At 46.4% G+C, this 22,188-nt stretch overlaps 4 protein-coding genes across 4 annotated transcripts; 2 read left to right on the top strand and 2 right to left on the bottom strand.

The window, feature by feature from the left end:
• Positions 1–2,921: 2,921 nt before the first annotated feature.
• On the bottom strand, positions 2,922–4,574 carry PtA15_5A863 (uncharacterized protein; the record flags this gene model as incomplete). The annotated part of the gene is made up of 3 exons (XM_053169669.1): positions 2,922–3,220; positions 3,271–3,444; positions 4,169–4,574. The coding sequence occupies 3 exons, from the start codon at positions 4,572–4,574 to the stop codon at positions 2,922–2,924; spliced, it is 879 nt and encodes a 292-aa protein (XP_053020843.1).
• Positions 4,575–6,535: 1,961 nt separating this feature from the next.
• PtA15_5A862 (uncharacterized protein) lies at positions 6,536–7,652 on the top strand (the record flags this gene model as incomplete). Its single annotated transcript, XM_053169668.1, has 6 exons — positions 6,536–6,607; positions 6,815–6,875; positions 6,954–7,027; positions 7,122–7,169; positions 7,244–7,256; positions 7,327–7,652. 6 exons carry the CDS (start codon positions 6,536–6,538, stop codon positions 7,650–7,652), a joined length of 594 nt encoding a protein of 197 aa, XP_053020842.1.
• Positions 7,653–11,221: 3,569 nt separating this feature from the next.
• On the bottom strand, positions 11,222–11,939 carry PtA15_5A861 (uncharacterized protein; the record flags this gene model as incomplete). The annotated part of the gene is made up of 4 exons (XM_053169667.1): positions 11,222–11,251; positions 11,323–11,651; positions 11,729–11,855; positions 11,931–11,939. 4 exons carry the CDS (start codon positions 11,937–11,939, stop codon positions 11,222–11,224), a joined length of 495 nt encoding a protein of 164 aa, XP_053020841.1.
• Positions 11,940–13,328: 1,389 nt separating this feature from the next.
• On the top strand, positions 13,329–13,736 carry PtA15_5A860 (uncharacterized protein; the record flags this gene model as incomplete). Its single annotated transcript, XM_053169666.1, has 2 exons — positions 13,329–13,496; positions 13,581–13,736. 2 exons carry the CDS (start codon positions 13,329–13,331, stop codon positions 13,734–13,736), a joined length of 324 nt encoding a protein of 107 aa, XP_053020840.1.
• Positions 13,737–22,188: the final 8,452 nt, after the last annotated feature.

Below are 22,188 nucleotides of genomic sequence, written 5' to 3'. Positions count from 1 at the left end.
GTCAATCTTGCTGTCATGAATAGGTCCGTCCTTCTCGCACGGCTGCAAAAGTGCCAGGCGCTTGGCTTCAAAACACTACCAACATGGATGAATTTGCGATGTCGTATATTGATCAGTACAGCGTATATTGATCAAATTATATTGATCAATTTTTTTTGTATTCCTCTTGATACATTTGTCCTTGTTCCATGTTGCCTTAATACTCTTCTATAATCTCTCAACTTCCCCCTGTTTTAGCTTCAAGCCACAGGAATCTTTTCTTTTTTTTCCCTGATAAAATTCATGCATTTCTACATACACCATTCTGTTCTTCCTGAAAAAAAGACATTGCAAGTTTTAGGATTAATCCAGGGTGGCTGAGGGGTCTCAGAAATTTTGGATTGATTTTTTTACTTCAACCATTGATCTTATCAGAAGTCTCCAAATCTAATTTTTGTCAAAAAAGGGAAACATTGACCCCTCACCTCTCTCACAATACCATCCTTCCTGGGTTGTTAATTTGGTGTGACCTTAAATTTCCTGAAGATGTTGCATATCATCCTTGGTATGCTACATGCATATAAGGCCTTTTGAAATTAGTTTAACATGGTTGAGCATATTTGTGTCAGGGTCTTAACACCAAGAAACTACCAACTTAGTGATATCTGGAAACCAATCACTTTGTAGGTGCTACATTTGGCGGTTTTGTGGTCATTCAAGGTACACAGTGAATCTTTGACAGAATTTGATCATTTTGATAACAATATCATGGAAGAACTCCCATGCTGCGCTGAGATATAGTGGCAGAAACACCAAGAAACTACCAAATTAGTGATATTTGGCAACTGATCACATTGTGTCTGCTACATTTGGGGGTTTTGTGGTCATTCAAGGTACACAATGAATCTTTGAGGGAATTTGATCATTTTGGTAACAATATCATGGAAGAACTACGACGCTGCACTGAGATATAGTGGCAGAAAGGCCAATAAACTACCAAATGAGTGATATTTGGCAACTGATCACATTGTGGCTGCTATATTTAATTTGGTAGTTTCTTGGTGTTTCTGCCACTATATCTCAGCGCAGCGTGGGAGTTCTTCCATGATATTGTTACCAAAATGATCAAATGCCCTCCACTGCAAAAAAAACTTGTCCAACTGCTTGCAGTTGACATGCAGGATACTCAAGCCAAGCTGCCATTGTAACTCCAACTGAATGCACAAATGTCTTTGTTGGCACAGTCACTGTGCAAGGTGCACAGTGACTGTGCATTGAAGCTTGGGTTTAGTCAAACCTTGAGTAAGGCTGGTGTAACACCACAAGCTTCCTCAGAGTTACCGCATGTCAACTGCTCACCGTTGACACAGTTGTTTTTGCAGTGCTCAGAGCTGGATTGTGTACCTTGAATGACCACAAAACCCCCAAATGTAGCAGCCACAATGTGATCAGCTGCCAAATATCACTAATTTGGTAGTTTCTTGGTGCTCTGCCACTATATCTCAGGGCAGCATGGGAGTTCTTCCATGATATTGTTATCAAAATGATCAAATTCTGTCAAAGATTCACTGTGTACCTTGAATGACCACAAAACCGCCAAATGTAGCACCTACAAAGTGATTGGTTGCCAGATATCACTAAGTTGGTAGTTTCTTGGTGTTAAGACCCTGACACAAATATGCTCAACCATGTTAAACTAATTTCAAAAGGCCTTATATGCATGTAGCATACCAAGGATGATATGCAACATCTTCAGGAAATTTAAGGTCACACCAAATTAACAACCCAGGAAGGATGGTATTGTGAGAGAGGTGAGGGGTCAATGTTTCCCTTTTTTGACAAAAATTAGATTTGGAGACTTCTGATAAGATCAATGGTTGAAGTAAAAAAATCAATCCAAAATTTCTGAGACCCCTCAGCCACCCTGGATTAATCCTAAAACTTGCAATGTCTTTTTTTCAGGAAGAACAGAATGGTGTATGTAGAAATGCATGAATTTTATCAGGGAAAAAAAGGAAAAGATTCCTGTGGCTTGAAGCTAACACAGGGGGAAGTTGAGAGATTATAGAAGAGTATTAAGGCAAAATGGAACATGGACAAAGGTATCAAGAGGAATACAAAAAAAATTGATCAATATAATTTGATCAATATACACTAGGGTCTTGGAAAAACAACTCCCAACTTTTGGGAAAACGACTCCCATACGTCGGCGCGACTATTTTTCGACCAGCGCTCGACGTCGACCTAGACCCTTTTTTTGGGTACGGGTTTTTTGGGAGTCGTCGACCCAAAATAATTTTTTTTTGGGAGTCGTCGTGCTAATTCTTTGTATTATTTTTTTATCACTGAAGGCCAAGGCGGCTTCGCCGCTGCAAGAGTGAATTGCTGTGCTGTGCTACAAAAATCAGATTTCTTAGATCAGCACACCTCTCCTCTTCTACACCACCAGAACTAACATTAGAAGTGCTGGGCTGACCGCAAAATTAGTGAACCCCTTGTTGATTTTTTTACCTCAAAGCTCAAACAGGGGCTGGAGAAACAAGGAAAATAAGAATGACAGTGACATATGATTTTCTCACTGGAACAGCTCAATGGTGGAAAAGAGGGAAAGAACCAATGATTTTCATTCAATGGATGTAGGATAGAATATACAGACTAACTACAAGTTTGCAAAATGTGGTTTTGAGTGCTCAGAAAGAGTGGGAGGGAGCATGGGGACAGCTCGTTGAACCAGATAGATGGTAGTTGCTCTCTTGCAAGCTTTGCAATCCAACGCGGTTCTTGGCTTGACAAAATAAGTGACATCTGTGATGTGCACTCCTACTTCAAGAATCAAGGCTGCTGTCTTCATTCTTTGAAATGGGCAAAGCACCATCCAAGTCTTGAGCGGTTGCGCCATTGATCGTCAAAACAACCCGGTTCCTGAAGTCACAATGCATATTTTATTCACGTTTGGGGATGGTCCACGGCAACGGCAGCAAGAAACTGACAACATTCTTGGAGAATTCCTCCAAGGTGAAGTTACAGTTTTTGAGCAGAGAATCGGGTTCAACCTCAATGTCACCGATGGGGCCAAGCTCCTCGACTAAGGTACCAAAAGGGTGCAGAGAAGTGATGGGACATTGCTTAATACCAGCAATGAAAAGTGTTGATGAATACTTGTTGGGATCCGCCAAGAAGTCTACAGGCGCTTGGTTGACCGGGATAGCAATCAAAGAAGCTTGCTTGGTGGTGGGTCTATCTGGGAAAGGTGTTATTCGCGCTGAATGCCACGCAAGCCAACCCCCTCACGTTTGCGCCGTTCAGATGCCTGCTTCTCTTTGGTTGCGGCGGATGAAGGGTGGAGCAATCCCAAGGTACCACCGAAGAGCTGAGCGGGCACCCGCTTGACAACAGGAACGTTGTGACCAGCAAAGTTGGACCTTTGCTCGTTTTTGACCTCCTCCTCTCGCAAAGGGTAAGTCCCTGCCAGGTGCAGTGTCCAGCATCATTGTTGCAGCGGCGGCGGGGATTAAGACAGCTTTTAGTGTGCAGTTTTGCCTTAATCAAGGTTTGAAAAGACACGACAGGCTCACTGTGACACTCAAAGTTCTTAAGAGTGGTTGGTGCAAAGACAAATCTACATTAAACAGACAATCATCCAGTCATGAACTGGCACATTGTGACCATATATTCCAACAGCGTTCCACTGATTCCATTGAGTTTAAGCAGAAATAGAGATAGATGTAGATGTATCTGTTTACACTTCTGAACGCCGGGATATCGTATATTGACAAGGATAGGTATGTTGCGGCTCTTCTGAGGAACTTTGTGACTGAATAACAATGGAAAAGTGGGCAAGCCTATAGACCCCAGAGCAAAACAAAAAACCCACAGAAGAAAGAGGTAAGTGATGCCGATAAACTTTTGCTTGGGAGGGTTGGGGGATGGATTCGCGGGCGAATGAATGGATGATCAGACCACCCTTTTGACGGTATTGAAGTACCTGTAAGCCCAGAAAGAATAGAGCAACAGAATGCAGACAAGAGCTTTCTGGTGAGCATCACGATGGTCCAAAGCGTTGGAGGAGGGGGGTGAGGACCAACATGAACTGGGAGAGGACCATGTAGAGATGACGGTCCCAAACCATCTGTGATTGATGACTCAAAAAGGTGTTCCTAGCTGCGCGATAGCTACTCAACCCGCTGACCAAGAATTCTTTTCTCGAAGCCGGCTGGAAGCGCGACCCGTTGCCGCTCACTCTCCCGGGTGCTTTTCTGGTTCTTCGGGTCATAGGTGAGCGGGTTCAGTGCAGCGTTGTTCTGCTGCAAAGGGCCTTGGACGAGTGAGGGTACAAGCCTGATGAATGACAGGGGCAGGTCGAACAGGGCGAGATACTTCTGGACTACGAAAACCGACTTGACGGTGAAAAGCTGGGGTGCCTTTGTCGTGCTTCCTGGCGCAAGTGATTTCTTGCATAGTGCAATGGCTAGCTCGGTGACGGATGCGAACACTGCACGATGGTTGATGTGGCTACTGACGCCATAATTGTCAAATGTGACAATGTGGGCCGTCAAGATAAATGTGTAAGATATGGTGTTAGGGTTGTTGGGCATGGTGGTGGCAGTGGCGAAGTGGCTTGATACATACCAAGTGGTTGCCTGGTGATTTGAGGGGTGGCTACCTGTTGAGTAGACTTGGAGACCGCCGGTGGGACAACAATTGGCAAGGAAGCGGTGTGGTGGTGTGTTGAACCGCAAGCCGGACTGGTTGATGCTGGCCTATTTAATGGGGGGAGGTGCAGTGGTTTGTCCCCCCAGGGGATCCGGTTTCGTCCGCCCCCTCCCTGGAAGCCCCCTAGTTGCTTGATTAGGCCCCTCCTTGACAGCTCTTTCACAGAGTCTTTCACAACCGGCCCTTTTTTGCTTGTTGCTCTGGCACAGCTGGAGGGTCATCCATAGGTCCTTTGGGTCTTTGGGGATATTTTCAACTGCTCTGTGTATTGTCCAAATTGTGTGCTCTTCTGTTGTGTTATTTTTTAAATTAGAAATACGCCAAAACTTAGATCTAGGTTTCCACATTTCTGTGGATTTAAGAAACTTGGATAATATCTTCCCTGGTAAGTGAAATCCAGGTTCACGCATACATTCTTCTCCAGACTGATACAAATCCATTTTCTAAACTCTGAATCCTTGATATTTGAATTTTCTTAGATGTAATCATTGAAGAAAATTCATTCTTTTCATTCAACCTGATTACTGACACACCACTGTTTCATATTTTTGACTTTTGAATTTTTTCATATTCCTGACATATTTGAACTCAAACCTCTAAAACTCATCCTGTCTGATGTCTTTCTCCTTCTTCTCATGGGGGCTGTTTCTCCTCTTGTCTGGTTCAACTTTCTGTTACTTCTTCTTTTGGGTGTCATCTTATTTGCTTGTCTTGCTTTTGTTTCTAACTTTCTTTTGATGGTTCTCTCCCTCACTTGGCTTCATAATGTTTTTCTTCTTCACCTGATGCCTGCTTTCCATTTTTCTAATTTTTTAGTCAATGTTCCCTATCCTTTAATACTCCTCTTTCACTTAATTTGGGTGCTCAATGCTATTTGGATTTTTGATTCAATACATTCCCCAATCAGATAGTTTCAACAATTGAGCAAAACAGGAACTCACAATCTCAAACAGAAGTGGCAACTAAAAAAATACAGCTCAAAAGCTAGTAAGTAGAACATGTTGCCATTCTGTTGGAAAGTTGGAAAAAACAATAGATATGAAAAGCAGACGAAGATTCCCTTAACCCACTACTACAACTACAGGCGCTGATGTTACAACTGAATTAATTGGTAAAATTAAGCTGACTGAATTGGATTAGATGCAGTTTTCAATTTGTAACTGGCTTCATAGTATCTACAAAAGCAATGGTAGGTTTGACAATTAATATCCAGAGTTTAGTTTCAATGCTGGACCGGGGAGAAAAAATAGGGAGAGAGGACAAAAGAATGAAGAAACCTGACCTGTTCGGATGTGAGACTGACTCCGCCCTTGACCCAAACCGTCACCCTTTTTAACACCCAAGGCTTTATGTTGGTGTTCCCAAGCAGCCGTACAAGCCAGATGATAGTGCTCGTCGTTCTTTTTGAACTCGATGATATTTTTCATGAGGTCCGATTTGAGGTCAATCTGGTAAATCTGATTGAGATGTTTAGTCAAATTGACCTGGCTAATTTGCTTGAATGGACAGCCGTGTGATTCGAGGGGTCCGACTGATGCGGTTGTGATCGTCACAAATTGGTTCGGCTGCCTTCAAGCCCGCAACTGTGTTGAACGGCATATCTGTAATCTTTTCGGAATTTATCATTGCTTATGTTACAGAATGCCTGCCTCCAAAAGACGATAGCTTCTTGAATCGGCAATTCAATTCCCTGTTGCAGAATTCGCCAGTATCTATTTACCATAATCATTCCGGCAGATGACATGAAAGCGTTTGAAGAACTGTACCTTGAGGAATAGTTTGAGTTGCTGGTCCACAGGTTTTTCATGCAAGGAGGGAAGTTAAGTAAGATACAGCTCACAACATGTCCCGAGAGATCCTTTGCATTTCGAAAAACATCAAAGAGATCTATGGTAGCTACCAGTACAAAGACAAGGTTGAGGGTGAGGCTTCCTCACCAGCGGCCAACGAACCCGCTGCCGCTTCTCCTGCCGCCGTTGCCGTCGCTGCCCCAGCCCCTGTCGCTGCTAGCTCCGGACCTGTCGTCGCTGTCGCTGACGAGCCACTGTAGGCTGTCGAAACACTGTGTGTCTTGGTTGCTCAAGGCTTGAAAAAACCTTTGGATGATGCGCCCCTTTCCAAGGCAATCAAGGATTTCGTCGGCGGCAAGTCCACTCTGCAAAATGAACTGCTTGGCAGTGCTCGTAAGTTTATCGGTCGACTCATAGTCTTCCAATGTGAGAAACACTTTAACTAACCATTGTGCTGCTCGACTTTCTCAGAGGCTGAATTCGGCTCGGCACCGGACAAGGCGGAGGAGGGGAAGCTGTCGGTGCAGCTCCCTTGTACCGAGATGGTTAGTTTATTGTTCGATTCATCAACGGCATGGCAATAAGATATTTTCGCTCACCCTCTCATGATTTACAGTCACTTTCCCCACGGCACCAAAGACTACCGTAACCCTCAAAGGTAAAATTGCTTACGAGGAGGTCAACCGCGTGGGTGGCTATACCAAGAAGTTGGATCGCGCGGCAGTCGACTCACCGTCGTTCCTTTCAATCAAGGATCCAAGCAAGATGTTGAAGGTCAGACTCGATCTCGCTTTGTTTAATGTACGAGGAACTCTTGCGCTGATTTTCGAGTAATTTATTTTAGCCTTGGTTGACTACATCTACTCCACCGATAAAGACAAGGGGTTGGCCATGGACCTCGATTACATCTTGCCCTTCGCAGCGATTCCGGAGAACGGACGAGAAATCAATGGTTTAGATGACCGATCCGAACTTGCTCATCGAGTGATGCTGACCAACCTGCTTAGATTGATGGGCGAGGTCAAGAAGAAAAAGCATGCTCTCAAACTCGTCACCCGCCCTACCCAAATGGTCCTGCCGCTGTCCCCCAACCACGGTAACTTCGGTAACGACGGTCTCTACTCTGAATCGAATCTCGCTCGACACATTGTTCAATCGATGGTCTTCTGAGTCCTGGGGCGAGTACTTGTATCTCACATGGGGCTGTTATCGACTGGACTCGGTCAGTTGCAGTCTGCTCCGATTATCCCACATTTGCAACATTCTGACGTAACTTCATTTCTGTTTGTAGTGGTGCCGGTTTGATGTCGGCAAACAACTTGATAGCTGAGAGATGATCACAGCCGTGCCACAATCCGACGTTTTCCTAGATCGAAACTTCACCGAGCAAGAGCTGGCTTACTGCCGCCAATCGCCTGATTTCAGTGCGTCACTCGCCGGCAAATGGTCCGCCAAGGAGGCAGCCTTCAAGGCCATGAAGACCCTCAGCAAGGGCGCGGGTGGGGCCATGAAGAAGATCGAAATCCTCTCCGGACCCAGTGGCCCCGAAATCAAACTGACCGGCGAGGCCAGTAAGGTCGCTCTCGAGAAAGGCATCAAAAAATTCGAGCTTGGGATCTCGCATTCAAATGAAGTCGCCATGGCCTTCGTCGTGGCTCGCCGTTAAACGGCCTATTCTGTGTATTCATGTCACGATGCTCTTGGTATTCTGCTTTTTTGTTTGTTTTTCTAGCATAAAGCATGTATACTTTTTATCAACCTTATACTTTTTATCAACCTTGTCTCAACTGAACGCTGAACACCCCATGGCTTGAATGAGTCAATGAACAATCTTATTTTCAATCTCTAGTTATGTGTTGCTCTCGTTGGCTGGCACTGACCGGCCATTGGCATCAACAGTCTATGTAATATTTGGCTCTCGATGACCTGTCGCCAGTAGTACGTCAGTGCAGTCTTTTGTCTCGGTGGCCGGCACGGTTATCACCGTGCGCCCATCCGGCCATCCAAGTCAGACTCTCCAGGCGTTGGTGACATTGGCAACCGGCCGGCGTGTTCATCCATACGTGTATCCTTGACCCAACACCCCCATCCGTGAGCTGCGAAAAGGTTTTCCCTTTTTTTTGTGATGCTGAGCTTCAGCCAGGGATACAAGTCCAAGGCCACTCCCATTAATGCCGCCCGAATCATACATGCTATGGGCCGGGCTAATTATGTAGCTTTCATCCACTGTCGCATCACTGAAGCAGCACAATACTTTGTTCTTTACATCTCCGTAGTTCTTGGAGACCCGGTAAAACTGATTACAAGGTTGTGACATGGCACCATATTGCTCTGATTCAAGCAGGATCAAAGTGATTTCATGTTTTTATATACTTGATACATGTTAAAGAATACAAGGAAATGAGAAAAACACGTTATTTTGGAACCAATAAGAGAAATGAGGTTCGAAGTACATAGGATAGTGCGGGGGATGAGATGAGAGACTTCGATAAAAGCAGAAATGATTGTTGAGAGTTAAGACTCGACGCAAACTAGGGTTGCCCAAAGCCGAGGGGGTAGTGTCTGAGCTGCGGACTGATCGGAAAGATTTGACCTGCAACACGTAATCTAATGAGAATCTTATAACTTGGACGGTATTTAGGTTAGCTTGTTCAATGAAACGGACAACTTACAGGTTCGCTTGGGTGCTCTTCGCGTGCTGCTTGGCTGCTTTTTTATGTTGACGGAGGAGCCGGTTGCTCAGGTGCCCTCGGATAGAAGACGTGGTTCACGTGTTTGACCCATTGTTCAGTCGACTCATTAGGTTTATCATGAAGCTTCAGTAAGTCATCTGGTATCGCGGTAATCAGACGCTCTAGCGCAGAGCGTATTTCAGGGGTGAGACACTTGATCTCGTCCAGTCCAAGAAACTGGTAAGAAACTCTTCCGGTGTCTTCGGGATTGGTCGGATTTTCCCATTTTGTAACCTTACAATCGGCGGTTCTCAAGCTGAATAGCAGAATGAGATACGGATTTTTGATGCCTTTAATAGTGGCGTAACTTTTTGACCAGTTGGGACTCTGCTTCCAGTCAACGTAACCCGTCTGATTTTTTGTTTGAACACCACAAAAGGTGATGTTTTCGGAGTCTAGCTCTTGAGATTCTGGTGTGGGTGCGAGATAGATGGGAAATAGGTCGTCAAGCCCAGGTTGCCCACTCTTGCATTGTACCGCAAGACCTCGGTACAAGAGCTCCAAGAAGTCGGTATCGTTGGGGGTGTACGAAATCCGGGCAAAGTGGTTGAAAAATATCTGGCCTTTTTTCAAGAGTCTTCTTATGTTGTCTTCGCTCTTGTTGATTGCGTTGTCGTTGTTTGCATCGTCGTTATTGAAACAGCCAAATTCCATGGTATCTGGGTCTTTCCCGCTCAAGGTCTCGAGGAAATCTGCCAATCGCACTGAATATCCATTGGGGATTGTATTGGTTGGGTTACAAGGATCCGCCGGGGTTTTCTGCATAGCGTATATCAATATTAATCTGGTCGCCATTTCGCCGGCGTCTCCGAGGGCGACGAGTCCTCTTTGGACTGCCGAAGCAAGAACATCGATACACTTGATCCAGCGCTTCTCGTTGGTTGCAAGAATGCCGTTTGCCGCCGACGCATAGACGAACTGCGGGGGATACTCGCTGACAATCAATTCTCGAGTTTCGTCGATAAAAAGGCAATGAGCCGCGTGACTTGCAACAAGTTCGAGTTGATGGGCGAATGTAAGGTCAGCCGGGTCTGGATCAAAGAGCCCAGTATGGCAAAACATTGCGGCTCGGACAATTCTAGAGATGCCGATGGACTCTTCATCAATAATTTTGTGTGGGCAATCAACGCCGTGGTTCTGACAGCAGTCACTGGTTTCTCTTCGTTTATGCCGTCGAAATACAACCCATAAAATGGGCAGCCATAGTTAAAGAGCCGTTTCGGCAATAGCAACTCATCCCATGAGCTCGGCGGTATTTTCGAGACGAGCACATCAAGTGATGCGATTTGGTAGATCGGCGCAAATAATTTATCGCCAAAACCGTGGTACCTTACGCTGGGGTCTCGGCCTGGGGCTGGGTTGAAGTTGGCGACCCGCGAGGTTGTATCGGTGAAGACGCCAAAGAACCCCAGGGAGTCAGGTATTTGTGATAAGGCCCGACGAAACACCCGAAAATATGGAATCTTGTGCTTTGTGTCTATGGGCTCAATCAATTTGCTGGCCTCATCTATCGCCAAGAGAACCCTGAGCCCTCCGTCGTTTTTGAACTCGAGCTTATTAGACACCTGTGTTACCGCAGTAGCGAGAGCTTGGTCTAGCTTTTCCGCACCTTTCCGTAGTCTATTCCGCACATTTCCCTTGTCCATGGCCTCTGCGACGTCGTTGTTGTATATATCCTTCAAAATGCCGTCTAACTGAAAACTATAATCAAACCACGCCTTCAATCGATCTTCGAACTTTTTGATTTTACGTATATGATCCCTTGAAAAGAAGCGAGAAACTGTGTTGAGGATTGCAGTTAATAAGCGAGTATAGTGCTCGTGCAAGTCTGAATTCGGCGGCGGGCTTGTGAAATAATCCGCAATTCCGGAACGGGGGGGCTGCCCACTGGAATTGAAAGGCCGGAGACAGACATAGACTACACAGACGTGAGCAGCCAGCTCCTTGAGTAATCGAGTTTTTCCGCTCATGGTCGGGCCGATGATCGAAGTGTAGGGTGCCTTGTAATCATCTGGCTTCCATAGGCCTGCAAATTCTCTGAGGGTTTTCAGGGTTGGGAGAACAATAAGATCGTGTCCCCTATAATCTGATTCAAAACCTTTCTGGACGATTGCGGTTGACCATTCGATTGTTTCAGTATCTTTGAGTATCTCTTCTTCAGGAGTGGCGGAAGCCTTAATTGCAGCAAGCATCTGTTGATTCGACAATTCAGAAGTTTGGTCGGGGAATCGGATGAAGTAAGCACACGAGATCAGTGCATGGACTTCATCAGCTCCATCGGTGAGCTTGAGCTCCTCCTGGAGCATGGAAAAAGCTCCCAGTTTTCCCAGAGTAAATCGCATCCAGGAGAAAGTGATCCGCGTCTGTTGTCTGTTGGTCCTTTCCGAAAGGCGAAAAACACGGGCTAGTTCGTTGTTGTGTTTTCGCACCTTTTCCACTTCAGGTTCGTCAGGAGTGTCCAAGAAGATCAGTTGCGGCTCTGCAGTTCGTGATCACCCAGGGAGAATGGCTTACATCCAGCAACATTGCAAAGTTCATCGAATAACCGGGCTGGCTCGTCATGATCGGGATGGAGTTCCAAAAAGAGAGCGCGTTCAGCGTCAAGTTCTGATGAGTTGGGTTTTGATTTCTTCCTTGACGACTGAGAGGTTTGACATCGAGATGTCAATATTGGAGCTGCAGGTATGTTTGGGGTTAGGGAGAGAGAAAATCTTACTGGTGCCATCGGGAAGGGGCACAATCAAGCGGAGGGCGAGACAACTGGACTGAGCTGCGAAGCAGTGCGTCCGATGCGAACGAGGGAGTCGCCTGTATGCTGTGGATCGATCTTGAGACCAGTCGTTGGGGTTGAGGCTTGAGAATCGAGATACGGAAGTGTACACGGGGCGACATTCACAGACATGTCACTTGTCCCGAACCCGCGTGACAGCTCAATTCACTCACCAGTCAACCCTTCAATTCTGTGGCACTGGAACTCCAGATCTGGCTTTGGAAGGGCTTTCCAGATTGATGGTATACACGGCGGTTGCACGATTTTGGGTTTTGCCCGTCAAATTGACGCGGGGTGGAAGCCACCGGCAAATTGACCCCCGCGCTGTCAAATTGCCGCCAATCTGACCGCACCCCCGCCGACACTCAAGCAGACTCAAGCTCTTGTGAAGTTGACTCGACTTCAGGCAAGTTATGTTAACTTGCCTGGTCAATTTGACGGTAAACATGCCTTGACCAATCAAACACCGGCGGGCATAGCGGCAATTCGCCGTCAAGAACCTCTGACGGCAAGCACGCCGGCAACCACCAGAGCTCACCAGCGGCCATCAGGAGAGGGGGCCTAAGCAGATTCCAGAATATTCTAAAAGTCTGTGCGTCGGAGGGACACGTCACCCTCAACACCCCTTCACCTCACTCTTCAGAGGCACATGCAAACGTTCAAGTCCCTTTGTCACCCTCCACATCCCCAGCAATAACTCCAACCAAGTCCCTCATCACCCCTCCAGAGGGACATGACACCTTCAACCAAGTTCCTTGTCACCTCCAGGCTCCCGTCCATCAAGCTTGGCCCCCCACTACGCTCCCTCTGACCTGGCCTCCGAAAGCCTCCACCATTCCCATACATACAGCCTTCTTCAGCACCCCTCACTCCTTGTGCCGATCGTCCCGAGCACCCCGTCCAGATCATCAGCCCCCATCATCATGATGTCTCCGAGAGATCAGCGCAGTGGCTCGGCAAACAAACCTCGCACATTCATCACATTTGATTCCAAATCCAACTCGACTCTCCAAAAGGCCCAATTCAACAATCGATACTGCCACTACGCCGCCGTCTTTGGATGCCTCTTAATGATCATCTGTAAACCAATTCGATACGACCCTGAACCCTAGCGAGAGACTCGAAGAACAAACTAACCATCAGCTTTTTCCCGTCCCCTTAAAATCTGTCCCTAACCATCAGCTTTTTCCCGTCCGCTTAAAATCTGTCCAGGCGGCTCTAAATGATCCCAATTTATCTGAAGAGGGGTTTGCGACATCAAAAGTGATTGCATTAATTGATGTATTACTCCGGGTTAGTCACCTCACATGATCTTGATTATCCCCTTCTCTCATTTTACTAAGCATGAGTTGGTTTCAGGAAGGAGACACCACCAGTGGCTCAGTAACCAATCATACCTTTCCTTCACGAAAAAAACTGGTAAACCGGGTGGCTAAAGGAAAGGCACCGTTCAAACCGGACGTTACGATATGGTGTTCAGACAACGACCTAGTAGCTCTGGCCACCGGAGAGGTATGTTGTTCTCGGCCAAGGGTCTGCTTGTATTTGTTGCCCAGACGACCAACCTGAAAATCGATCTCTGTTTTACGATAACAGATGAATCCTCAAAAGCTTTATGCTGCCAACCGGATCAAAGTCCGAGGTAACCTCGACAAGGCACTCAAGCAGAACAAATTATCTCTCACGAGCGCGAAAAAATCCGTTCTTATTTCCGCTCTTCTCAACCACTCTCTATTTAATGCTTGCTTGTAACAAAAAGAAAAACAGAGAAGGCATCAAAAAGCAGAAAAAACACGCCAAATATTAAAGCCAAAAAAAAACTACAAACATGCAATAAAAAACAAAAAAAAGGCCCTGGTGGCCTAGATTCCTTTGTCTGACTTCGGTCAGAGTCCCCTGTGAGTGCTCCCGATGGGACCGAGCCTAAAACGATCGGCGGTAAACGGCCGTGGGGCGTGGTGAGGTGATCGGCCGCCAATTTGCCGGTGGTTTGCCCGTCAGGGCGCTCGAACGTCCCTGTCCGCTGATCTTGTGGGGCTCGGGTTTGCTCGGCAATTTGACCGAGTGGTCAATTCGGCGTTAGGTTTGACCGAAATTTGCCTGAATGTGGGCGGTCGGGGCGGTTGGCACTTCGACAGCGTGTTTGACGGCTGACCGGAGGCCTGTTTTTTGGCCGTCAACGGCTGCAGAGCGAGGTGCGTCAAATTGACGACCAAACTTCCGGCATTTTTGACGGCGCCCCGCAACTTCCGTGTAGCGGTTGCGTTTTTTTTGAAGTACTCCAGATTGTATTATTGAATTGAAGAAGCAATTGACTTGGTATAGTTTCAAATTTACATCTTCATGTCAAAATGTGTCTTTGAAAATGGCCAATTAGCAAGAGTTTGCACCATTATCTGGAATATAAGTTGGTTTGAATCAGTGTGTAATGCCACAAGCAGTGAGGAGAGTGTTTTTTATGAGAGAATATTCAATGGAGAAAATTGGGGACCATTCAATTTACATTTCCGGAATTTTTCCACCCCAATGTGCATGCTCGCAGCCTAAATAGCAGGATTTTCACTTGTTTTTGCTATTTTGCACCACTGTGGAATGCCACAATCAGTGAGGAGGGTATTCATTATGGAAAATTATTCAATTAAGAACCTTTGAGCACCATTTGATTTACAGTTGCTGCATTTTTCCACACCAATGTGCATGCTCGCAGCCTAAATAGCAGGATTTTCACCTGTTTTTGCTGTTTTGCACAAGTGTGTAATGGCATAATCAGTGAGAAGAGTATTTATTATATAAGATTGTTCAATTAAGAACATTTGGGCACCATTCAATTTATAGTTGTGCCATTTTTCCGCACCAATGTGCATGCTTGCATCCTGAATAGGAGGATTTTTGCCTGTTTTTGCTGTTTTGCACCAGTGACTAATGGCACAATCAGTGAGAAGATTATTTATTATGGAGGATTGTTCAATTAAGAACATCTGGGCACCATTCAATATATAGTTGTGCCATTTTTCCACACCAATGTGCATGCTCGCAGCCTAAATAGGAGGATTTCTGCCTGTTTTTGCTGTTTTGCACCAGTGTCTAATGGCACAATCAGTGAGAAGAGTATTTATTACGGAATATTATTCAATTAAGAACCTTTGGGCACCATTCAATTTACAGTTCAGGCATTTTTCCACACGAATGTGCATGCTCGCAGCCTAAATAGCAGGATTTTTGCCTGTTTTTGCTGTTGTGCACCAGTGTGTAATGCCACAATCAGTGAGTAGAGTGTTTATTATGGAAGCTCATGGAATGGAGAACATTGGGGCACCATTCAATTCACAGTTGTGGAATTTTTCTACCCCAATGTGCATGCTCTAAGCTACTTCTATTCCAGATGATGAGGGGAAATGCTGCTAATGGGCCATTTTCAAAGATGCATTTTGACATGAAGATGTAAATTTGAAACAAAAAAAAGTCAATTTCTTCTTCAATTTAATAATACAATCTGGAGTACTTTAAACAAATGCAACCGCTATATGTCCAACCGCTATACCAAACCGCTATACATGCATGTAAAGTACATAATGTTTGTAGTGTGGCATGAGAGGTATGTAGAAGTACACCTTCTTTGCTTGGCCGTATCTTTCCCAAACCTCATCCAAAAAAATTCATAGAACATGTAATGAGTAGCCAAGAAGCTCAGCTACATTCTACAATTTTTTCTTTTATTTTTTAAGTAACTTCTTGCCACCAAACAACCCAAGGAATTGGAGTCTCAGTTTTTTCCCACGCGGAGGCATGCATTTTGCGGCCCCGGGCAGCCAGACAAAACTGCTAAATGATGGACTTGGGACACCCCTTTTGGAGGGAAGATGAAGAAGGATGGTCCCCAAAATTGGTGAGGAGAAAGGCAAGATGAAGGCCTTTGCTCTCATCTTTTCCATGCCACTCTACCTAGTGTGGTTACAAAGTTATTTAAGTTTTCAATTTTTCCCTGCCAAATTCAAAAAACTTGTCAGACCAAAAAATTTCACCCATTCCTAAGTCCCTCCTTTGGAGGCGGGCGCTTCGCGCCCAGGAGGGACTTAGCTAAGTTTGGGGTTTACACTATGTTCACTAGAGAGGAGTACGTCTTTCTCACGCGTGTTGGTTTGTTCTTCTGTAATCAACATTGTCTCAAACCATCACAATTCTGGGGGCACTTTTGCAGCTGCACGCTCTGATCGCTACCCTGCAGCGCAGCGCAGCGGGGCAAAAAAAAACACTGCACTTTTTAACACGCAGCTGTTAGAACATCCCACTTTCTTAAATCCACAGAAATCTAGACTTCTGGGTCCAAGTTTTGCGGTGTTGTTTTCTCACAACTAGAGGCCAAAGCGGCTTTGCCGCTGAAGGAGGGGGAGCTGCAATGCCAGGTGTCTAAAATGAAAAAGAATTTCTCTAAGATAAGTTCTTACCCATCTTACAATGAACTGATCAGTAGGAACCAACAGTGAAACATCTGCACTGTGCTGATATCAGAGGCATTTTCAGTGCCAAACTGCTGTCTACTGCTGATACTCCAGCCCAATTGGCGTCAGTGCAGCACTCTGACCGTTGCACTTACACTGAATCAGTGTTCTACCTCTGAATATCACCGGCAACAAAGGGTAGTTACGCTACGCGTAACGCGTAGATAACGGTAACATAACGGATTTTTTGTTGTTATCTACGTGTTACGCGTAACGGCGGTGCAATTACGTTATCACACCACATTAAGCCGGTTTTTTTCATGCTCGTTGCGTTATCCGGGCGCGCGGAGCCCCTGAGAGCGGGCAAAAAATGCGGCTAAAAAGCCTTAAACGGTCCGTTATCGCGTTATCCGGGGGATAACGCAATAACGGGCCTCAATAATGAGGCCCGTTACGTTACCCGTGGGGCCTAAAATGGCCCCGTTACTAGTAAAGTAACGGGGGGCCACCGATAACGGGGATAGTTACGTTACCAAAATTGCGCGGATAACGCAACGTAACGTAACTACCCTTTGTTGTCACCGGGGATCAGTGTGAATGCAGTGCCAAAGGGTGCACTGATGCGGGTCAACCTTTATGCACAACAAAGAAATACCACATGCACACCATTTTTGGTGTGTATTATTGTTCACTCCAAAAAGTGGTGTGCATTGGGTTGCACTCCAAAACTTAGTGCACACTCATCCTCTCCAAAACCAACCTGGCTTTGGATTACATGGGTGTGCATTCTAAAAACCATAGTGTGCACACTCATGCACTACATGATTGGGTAGTGCATTTCTCTGTCTTTAAACAATCAAATAGTCAACAAACATCCACACTGGGCTGAAAAATAATGGTAGTTTTGGGGTGGGCAATCTTGTTGGAGTGCAAACACATGGAATCCAAATTCAGGTTGTTTATGGAGTGCATGAGTGTGTACTCCAATTTTTTGGAGTGCATAGGTGCACACTCCAATTTTCTTTGGAGTGCATGGGTATGCACTCCAATTTTCTTTGGAGTGCATGGTTGTGCACTCCAATTTTCAGTGGAGTGCATGGGTGTGCACTCCAACTTTTGTGCATGCATGTGCACTCCAACGTTTGGGTGCATGCGTGTGCACTCCAACTTTTGGGTGCATGAGTGTGCACTCCAAGTCTCCAATGTTGTGGAGTACATGGGTGTGCGCTCCAATGTTGTGGAGTACATGGGTGTGCGCTCCAATGTTGTGGAGTACATGGGTGTGCACTCCAAATTTTGTGTCCATGAGTGTGCACTTCAATTTTGTGGAGTATGTACATGGGTGTGCACTCCAAATTTTGGAGTGCAGACTAATGCACACCAATTTTTTGGAGTGCACACTAATTCACACCAAAAATGGTATGCCTATGGTCTTTCTTTGGTATGCATAAAGGCTGACCCAGACAAGATATATAATTTCACACATTTGATGGCCTTTTCCATGGCATTACATTTCATTGTATTTCAGTCTAATTTTCCCCAACATTTCCAATAAGAATTATATTAATGAGAAAGAAACAGGAGCCCAACCAGCCAACAGGTACAACAAACAAAATTTGATGTCAACCAGAAATCACAAAGAATAAGATTTCCCTACTTTCACCACTCAACTAATTATATGGCAATCATCAATATATATATAACCCTGAAAATGGATTTTGCTGACTTTCATTACTACCGGGTGATCAAATGTACTCCTGCAACTCACACTTGATACCAGCTGGGGATATCATTGCCTAGTCAGGGTCTGACAGCCACAAATTCCATCCAAATTAGCACATGACATCATATAAGATCCTTCATTGCTCAGGCTAATTAAGATGAACACCAAGGGCCCAGTCTGGCGGCCAATTTACGGAAATGATAGGATGGAGGGGACAGATTGGAGGACGGAGAGGGCGGGGATTGGGAACGTCTCAGAAGGTGGGCAAAAAATTCAAGGAGGGTGGGAGAGATGGTCAAAGAGAGGGGTGGGCACAGAACACCAAAGAGGGTGGGCAAGATAGCCCGGTCGCGTTCCATGAGCACTGAGAAGCTTATTCTAGATTCTATTGATCCCCCCGGCGTGCTCGCTGGCCAGCCTGCGCGAGAGCTTGAAAGAGGGATGTTGGGAGAGAAGGCGGTGCCCCTGGCCAATAGCAGCACTCGTTGAGGAACACACTTCGCTGGGAGCTGGTCGATGGCGCCAAAATGATCATTGGTGTCGTCGGGCGTGGGCGCAAGGAGATTGAGATCACTGTCTTGAGCAGCAGTTGGTCGTGAAGCCCGCCGCGGCTGGCTTCGGCTGCGTTGGCCTGGGGGCCGGCGATTTCTGGCACTGGAAAATCAAGTAGAAGACCCCGTTGGGGCTGATGCCCGCCTGGGCATGCTCCGCGTGCGTTCTCGAGCATTCTCGTCTGCGTGGTCGAGTTCCGAGCTTGTTCCTGCTTCGGCTCCTGTTTGGAGAGTATTGCTACTCGTGGTCAACAAGACTGCTAAGCGGGACCAGTACTCAGTGGGGGTGATGAGGCTGAGATGGTCGAAGAAGGGGAGCAGGAAGCTCTGGGAGAACAGAAACACATTGATGTTGATTGAGATGAGATCACACGTCCGCCGGTGGCCTTAGAGATGTTTTGCTGCGAGGTGCTTTGGGATCAAGAGCCCGTACTGTGTCAATCTCACCTCCATAAAGAACCCGCCAAGTTGGAAGAAGTAGTTGTATTCAGTAGTTGACCCGAAGGAAGGAAGGGAGCCAAACTCTGAGCGTCTTGGAACCTTGAAAGTGGAGAAGCTGGACGAGTGCAATGTGTTGTGTTGTGTTGGAAGAGCCAAAGTCAACCTACAGCTGCCATTTGAGGAGCTTGGCCGCCATCCAATTGGCCGCCTAGGAGCGCTCAGAGCAGAGGTGACACTGACTGATGCTTGTGGGAGGATCTTCGGTGGTCTTTGGTGTGAGTGATCAATTACAATCAGCGCGAGAGAGCTGCGGCAAACTCGGTGGACAGCAACAGGATGAGGATGGAAGGATTGGCAACGGGCAACAGCTCACTTTGGCTGTTGAAGGTCTAGTTGGCGTTCTCGGTATCTTGACTGTACAAGGCCATTGTGTATCAAAGGCTGATTTGCATCAAACAACAAGGCTTGTTTGAGCAGCTGCTTCAACGCGTATGTACACCCAATGTGTCCAGCTAAGCTGAAGGTCAAAGATCCTTACGACGACGTCTTCGGCCTGCCCCACAGACAATGATGATAGGTCCAGAAATACGGCTGCCACAGTAATGAAGGTGATAGGGCCCTGTCCAGCGGAGGGTTTACATTGGGTGGGACTGGGTGGCGTGGCGTTGACAAGGATACAGTGGTCGTGGCGCCGGATGCGCCTAGAGTCAAGAGTCATGACTTTCCCCCTATGATTGAGCCGAGTTTGGGTGTTTAAGGAGGAGGGGAGGGTGTCAATTTTTCCCCCCAGGGTTTCTGGTTTTGTTCCACCCCCTCCCTTGAGGCCCCCTACATTGCTTGATTAGGCCCCTCCTTGACAGCTCTTTCACAGAGTCTTTCACAACCGGCCCTTTTTTGTTTGTTGCTTTGGCACAGTTGGAGGGTCATCCATAGGGCCTTTTAGGTCTTTGCAGATATTTTCAACAGCTGCCTGTATTGTAGAAATTGGTGCTCTTCTGTTGTGTTCTTTTTAAATTAGAAATACACCAAAACTTAGATCTATGTTTCCACGTTTGTGTGGATTTAAGAAACTTGGATTGGCATAAACAGCCACACAAATAACAGTAAACATTGAAATCCCCAAAGGCCCAAAGGCCCTATGGATGACCCTCCAGCTGTGCCGCAGCAACAAGCAAAAGTGGGCCAGTTGTTAGAGTAGTCCAGGAAGGCCCTAATCAAGTTATTAGTGGGCTCCCAGGGAGGGGGTAGGACAAAACCAGAGCCCCTGGCGCATCAATCCAGCGCAACTCCACCTTCCTTAAATAAGCCTTCAATACACAATTAGGCCCTGCATTCGTACTTTCCCTCTCCATCCTGTTAAAATTACTCAGGTGAAAAGAATTTTTTGTTGTGGGATTTGAACCCACGACCTTCTGCATTCATGAGAGCTGCTCTTATTCCACTGACACTACAGGCATGAAGCTGTTGCTCCGGGATGCAGCGTCACCCTGTTGTTGCAAGCCCGCGTGACTGCGCATGTAGGCGCAGTCACTGCGGCCGCGACCCCTAATGCAACGTCAGGTGACGCTGCGGGCCGCAACGACACCTATTTGCCCGTAGTGTGAGCTAAACACACAGTTGGTCTTACTGCTGATTTTTGGATATTAGATCATATAGCTTGGCCACTCAAATGGGACTTGAAGCATATATTCCAACACACCCCCTTGCTTCATGCACCATGAACAAACTATGAATATTGCATATGCAAATCATGTATGTTTGTTATGCATCATAGATAATGATTAATGTGCATCATAGATAATGATTAATGCATAACAATTATGAAATTGAATATTGCATATGCATATGGAAGCATGAATATCAATTATTCACAGGGTTTAGCCAACTTTAATTCAATTCACTGAGAGCATCCGTACTGATAATGTGTTAAAATTACTCAGGTGAAAAGAATTGTGTGTTGTGGGATTTGAACCCACAACCTTCTGCATTCATGAGAGCTCCTCTTATACCACTGAGCTACACCAGCGTTTGCAGTCAACACAGCAACAATGAAAAGAACTGCGTTGGCGCGACCCCCCCGACGCCACCAAATTGTTTTGGTGGCCGGCTTGATGTCTCTACGCGGGAGGCCGTCGGCGCCGCAGTCGGCATTTCTTCCAATGCAGGCCTTGCGTCCAAGTCCGCCGTCGGCACATCCTTGACGCAAGGCCTGCGTGATGGAAGTGCATCGGCACATCCTTGACACAAGCCCAGCGCAACACAAAATGCATCGCGCCGGGCCTGCGCAATGTGAATTGCAGTACGCAATGCCTGCGTAGTATTTGCATTTGCTTGGCTGGTGCAAAAATTGCCTCAACCCCGGGCTTGAACCCCGAGCTATCAGACATTATCTGGTCCGGCAACCAGGGTCCCCCTTCCACTGCTAGACTAAAGACCTTTTAGCACATCACCCAGTGTGCTATACTAAGGCCCACGTTCTTTTGTTCAGTATTCCTGCTGACAGCCTTTTTTGACATGTTCTCTTTTTTTTTTTTTTTTTTTTTTTTTTTGAAAAATGGAACTCTCATTACCTTTCTCCTAAAGCAAAAGCATATACAGGACACTTGCTCAAAAGAAAAGAAAAAAAAAAACCAATCCGATGATTGCTTGCCAACCCGGACAGGGAGCCAATCATGACCAATGCTTGACGTAGGCCCAACCAGCCAACGGCGTTGGCTTGTTGCTGCTGGCAAGCCTTTGTTGGCTGTCTGCCGTGTTGGACCCTTGTTTGACGTACAGTCATGCCAACAGGGCCAACAAGTTGACCCAACCCCGCCGTACCGTTGGCCTGCTCAGCAGGGCCAAACATGGTTGGCTGGGTTATGCCATGGTACTATTCTGACCCCGCTTTCATGCCAACAGAATGGGCTGGTCGCGTTGTGGTAAGCCAATCCTGATCTACCCAGAAAGCCAGCAACCATCAATCACAAGGCTGTCACACCTCAAGACTAAATCCCATACCTCTGGCCCCCTTGTCAGCAAAGCCCAAGGCCCTCAACATCCCCACTCAA

Source organism: Puccinia triticina, chromosome 5A, assembly GCF_026914185.1.
Source record: "Puccinia triticina chromosome 5A, complete sequence".
NCBI classification, from domain to species: domain Eukaryota; kingdom Fungi; phylum Basidiomycota; class Pucciniomycetes; order Pucciniales; family Pucciniaceae; genus Puccinia; species Puccinia triticina.
The sequence above is the reverse complement of the archived record's forward strand: the minus strand, read 5'-3'. Positions and strand labels throughout refer to the sequence as shown.